The sequence below is a fragment of the Humulus lupulus genome, chromosome 2, assembly GCF_963169125.1.
Source record: "Humulus lupulus chromosome 2, drHumLupu1.1, whole genome shotgun sequence".
Classification (NCBI taxonomy): Eukaryota; Viridiplantae; Streptophyta; class Magnoliopsida; order Rosales; family Cannabaceae; genus Humulus; species Humulus lupulus.
Genome location: NC_084794.1, coordinates 143,886,387 through 143,891,303, shown reverse-complemented (window position 1 = coordinate 143,891,303; position 4,917 = coordinate 143,886,387). Strand labels below are relative to the sequence as shown.

The 4,917-nt window shown below is 43.0% G+C and overlaps 1 protein-coding gene across 1 annotated transcript; it reads left to right on the top strand.

Moving 5' to 3' along the window:
• The first annotated feature begins 1,312 nt into the window (after positions 1-1,312).
• LOC133814810 (uncharacterized) lies at positions 1,313-2,505 on the top strand. Its single transcript, XM_062247723.1, has 2 exons — positions 1,313-1,565; positions 2,060-2,505. Exons 1-2 carry the CDS (start codon positions 1,313-1,315, stop codon positions 2,503-2,505), a joined length of 699 nt encoding a protein of 232 aa, XP_062103707.1.
• The last annotated feature ends 2,412 nt before the right edge of the window (positions 2,506-4,917 follow it).

Here is a 4,917-nt window from a genome sequence, read left to right as displayed (position 1 = left end):
CTAGCTCTCGACATGGATGCCCCAGATGACAGACCAAATAATAACCTTCTCTGAAGATGATGCTCGGAGAGTGCCCTTCCCCCACCATGATTTGTTGGTAATCGAGAGTCAAATTTCCAACAATATGGTAGCACAGATCCTGGTTAACAGTGGGAATTTAGTGAACCTTTAGTTCAAGCCAGCCTTCAAGAAGATTGGGCTGACGAAAAATGATCTATCCCCATGCACCTCAACATTGTACGGTTTCTTCGGTGAAGGACTAATTCCCATGGGACAATTCAAGCTGCCAGTGACACTTGTAGAACTGCCTCGATTGGCCTTCAAATATTGCACCTTCATGGCGGTGGATTTCTCTTTCTCCTATAACACTTTCTTGGGTCGTCCAGCCCTAGTAGAGTTTCGAGCAAACACCTATATTCACCACTTGTGCATGAAGTTCCCCACAGACTCGGGGATCGGCATGGTTTGTGGGGACTTGAAAAAGTCTAACCAATGCTACAATGTGTCACTTAGGCACCAAGTGATGGTTATTGAAGCAACAGCTCCCGAGCAATCTTCTCTAGAGGAGATTAAGGTCCAGGCTTTCCTCAAAGAATGAGAGTCCAATGAGTTGGACCCTAGGGTTGGAGATGATAGGGATATCGAACCCATGGAGGAGATTGAAGAAGTCATCCTCAACAAAGCCAACCCAAAAAAGAAGACAAAGGATGGGAAGAACCTCAAGGCGGAGGTACGAGAAGCTCTGGTAAGATTTCTCCGTGAGAACCAGGATGTCTTTGCCTGGTCTCATGCAGACATGACGAAAATCGATCTCAACATCATCTTCCACGCCTTGAACATAGACCCCAACGTTGCCTCAATGCAAAATAAAAAATAAAAAGACAATGGACCCAACATGGGCGGAGGCCTTGAAGGCAGAGGTTGATAAGCTCGGGAATGGGTTCATTCAGGAGGCCCAATACCCCAAGTGGTTGGCAAACCTGGTGTTGGTACCAAAGCCTAAAGGAACTTGGAGGACTTGTATTGATTTCTCTGACCTCAATAAGGTCTGCCCAAAGGATTACTTCCCCTACCAAAGATTGAACAGATGGTGGATGTCACCTCTGGGTATAAGATCCTCACCTTCATGGATGCTTATTCGGGGTACAACCAAATCTCTATGCATGTCACAGACCAGGAGGATATCAACTTCCAAAAAGACAAAGGCGTATACTGATGTACAGTGATTCCCTTTGTTTTGAAGAACGCATGGGCCACGTACCAAAGCTAAGTGAACAAAATTTTCAAGAACCAGCTTGGTCAGAACTTGGAAATGTATGTGGACGACATGCTGGTGAAGTCTAGAATAGCCCTGGACCACGTGAAAGATTTGGCAGAAGTTTTCTCAATCCTCCACAAGTTTGGCATTAAGTTGAATCCCCATAAGTGCACATTTGGGGTAGCCTCCGGGAAGTTCTTTGGATTAATTGTGAGCGCATGCGAAATTGAAGAAAATCATAAGAAGATCAAAGCCTTGATCGAGATGTCATCCCCTAGGAAGTACAAGGATGTGCAGCACCTGGCAGGTTAGATGGCAGCTCTCAGCTGCTTTGTATCCAAGGCTACCAAGAACTGCATCCCATTCTTCAACACCCTCTGAGGAGGTCAAAGATTTGAATGGACGGAGGAATATGAACAAGCTTTCCAACAGCTCAAGGAGCACATGACGAATCCTACGATTTTGTCAAAGTTCATGGATAAAAAACCCCTACTCCTCTACATGGCCAACATGGACCATGCAATCAGTGCAACCCTGATACGTGAGGAAGGTTGCACCCTACACCCCATCTATTATGTGAGTAAGAAACTCCTTGGAGCAGAGTCTAGTTACCCACTTATGGAGAAGCTGACTTATTGCTTGATAGTACCTTATCGGAAACTCAGTCCTTATTTTCAAGCACATCAAATCATAGTGCTCACCAACCAGCGTCTTAGATAGGTCCTCCGAAATTCGGAGTCCTGCAGAAGAATCCTAAATGGGCAGTCGAATTTAATCATTACAATATCACTTATCACCTAGGGACTTTCATAAAGGGACAAACGCTGGCAGACTTCATCGCAAAGTGCACTGGAATGCATGAAAGGCCCAAGGAAGGCCAACCTGTTGGGCTAGTGTGGAAGCTGTATAGGGACAGGTCCTCTAATGAGAATAGTGCTGGAGCAGGATTAATCTTGGTGTCCCCCGAGGTAAATAGAGTTCTTAGTGCCCTAAGATTTGGTTTTGATGCCTCAAACAACGAAGCTGAGTATGAGGCCCTAATAGTCGGATTGCAAGTTGTCGTGGAGCTTAAAGTTGAGGGACTCAATATATACAACGATTCTCAACTGGTTGTGAACCAAGTCCTTGGAAAATACCAAGCTCAAGGAACCAAGATGGTTGCTTACTTGGCCAAAACCCAAGAGATGCTACACAACTTCAAAAGGTGTAGGCATTTGACAAGCTCAACAAGAACAAAACTCCAATGATGATGCTCTAGACAAGATAGCTACCACCAAGGACGTGGAGATGCTCAATGTGGTCCCAATTGACTACTTGGCTTCTCCAAGCATCATAGCGCCTGAGGAGGTGGAAATGGTCCAGCCTCTGGAGAACTACCGCAGGACAAGAAAGTAGATCAAAAACTACTTTATCAGGCTCCTCGGTATGTAATCATGGATAGCAAGTTGTATAGGAGAGGATATTCACTGTTGCTAATTTGATGTGTGTACGAGTAGGAAGCCAAGTTCATCCTTCGAGAAGTGCATGACGGCTTTTGTGGCGGCCATGTTGGGGGGTAAAGCCTAGCCAAACAACTTCTATGACAAGGGTACTTCTAGCCCATGAAGAACACTGATTCGATGGATTTTGTCAAGAAATGCGACAAATGCCAGCGATACACTAACATCCCCCAAGCTCCACCAAATGAGCTTACTCAGATTATAAGTCCCTAGCCCTTCGCAATCTGGGCATTAACTTGATAGGTTCCTTGCTCACGGGAAAGCGAGTAAAGTATGCGATTGTGGCATTTGACTACTTCTTGAAGTTGGTTGAGGCCAAACCTCTCACTACGATCACTTCCAAGAAGGCACTGGACTTCGTCATCAAGAACATTGTTTGCCACTAATGTAACGTTCTGAAATCTCTAATAAGGCTTAGTGCCTTAATTAGTGTGTCGGGATGGCATAATTGGATTCTTATGTGTAATTATGATCTTTTGTGATTATATGTATGATTATGTGAATTATATGAGTTATATTATGATATGACTGCTTATGCATGCTTATGTGTATTAAATATGCTTGTGAGCCTATTTCTATTAGAAAGGGCATTTTTATAATTTTGACCTGCTGAGGGTATATCTATAATTTTATATGGGGATATTTGCGGCATAAGTACCCAATGTTTGGGGAAAATACCCAGCAAGGACCCAATCTTTTTTTTAGGGGGTAAAGTACTCAAAGTCAGTAAAACTTTAATTGTGTTAGGCTCCTTTGTTAGGTCTTCATTACGTGATGACTGGACCAACACGTATCACTTTGTGATTGGTCCAATCATAAATTGTTGTACCCTGATTTAAGCACGAGTTCCTTCACTCAGCTCGAGTACAGCTGGCAAATAAATATATGAAAAAAGAACCAAGGAAGATATCTATTTATTATCCACGTAGGCAGCTCGACTTGCACATTGGTCATACGAGCTAGGGATGCGGAGGTTGTGAAGCACGGGCTCGGAATATTCAAACAGTTGTCGAAGTACGAGCTTGGAGGGTATATCCAGCTCGTGGTGATCCTAGTATATTGTATACTCAAGGATCCTTGGAGACTCGGAATCCCATTATACGGTTATTTATGACCAGGCTGCCATATTTATTGTTCGAGATAATAGGAACCTGTTTATTCTATTATTAATTCATATCCTAATATAAATGGGAATTGTTTGTATTAAATGTAATAATTATGTCATTGATGCGTGATTGACTCCACGGTTACCCAAACCTGTCCATGGAACTTCTCTATAAATACTGGGAATATTGGACAGGAAAAGGGACCACTATTCTGTAATACCGAAACTCTGCCAAAATAGAGAGAGAAACAGCAATAATATAGACTCGTGGACTAGGTAGATTTTAACCACTGAACAACGTAAAAGATTTGTGTTCTTGTGAATTCATTTCATTTTTCATTACGATTTATTTCTAAGCACTAATCTACCTTATTATTTCTTAATACACTGTTGGCGAAAAACCGCGTCAAAAGTTTGGTGCTTTCATTGAGAGGGAAATTAGTCCTTTATTAAAATCCCAGTCGAATCTCATCATGGTGCTCACTCGATCAATGCACGACAATGAGATAGAACAGTCTGGTGGGTAGGAGGCCCATCATACAGCTATTTCAAACGAGCATGGCCCTGGAGTCCAGCAACGTCCGGGAAAACAACCGGTGGGTCATGGCGACACTAGGAGTTCGGTGTCATTGCCACCGAATCCAAACCCAGACTACTTAACTGTCGTTGAGATGGAAAATATGCAATTAAGAAGCCATCTCACTAAGGCAAACAGTCAAATTGAGGAGGTTTTGGCTCGGTTACCCCCTCTTGCAACCGACATTAATGTCGGAAAGAGGCAAAGTGGGTCTCATAAATCACACAGGAATAACCGATCCAAACCAAGTCAGTCAGTCAAAATTTCCACCCCAAGTTCTGTGCCTATAGGGCGCGTAATGCCCCGAATTCTCTGATGATGTTTAATGGCGGGATTAGTAGGCCAGGAGGGCCATACTTATTTAATTATGCCATTAAATGATATTATGCATGTATATGTGAATTATATTATAATATGATGTTAATTGTATGCATGTCGATGATATGTGTTGAGACCACATGATGATGTGGGTCTGTTC

Coding starts and splice junctions, on each gene's coding strand:
- LOC133814810 (XM_062247723.1), top strand. CDS start 1,313: ATGTATGTGGACGACATGCTGGTGAAGTCTAGAATAGCCCTGGACCAC. Junction 1,566..2,059: donor GGATGTGCAGCACCTGGCAG/GTTAGATGGCAG, acceptor CTTATCACCTAG/GGACTTTCATAAAGGGACAA.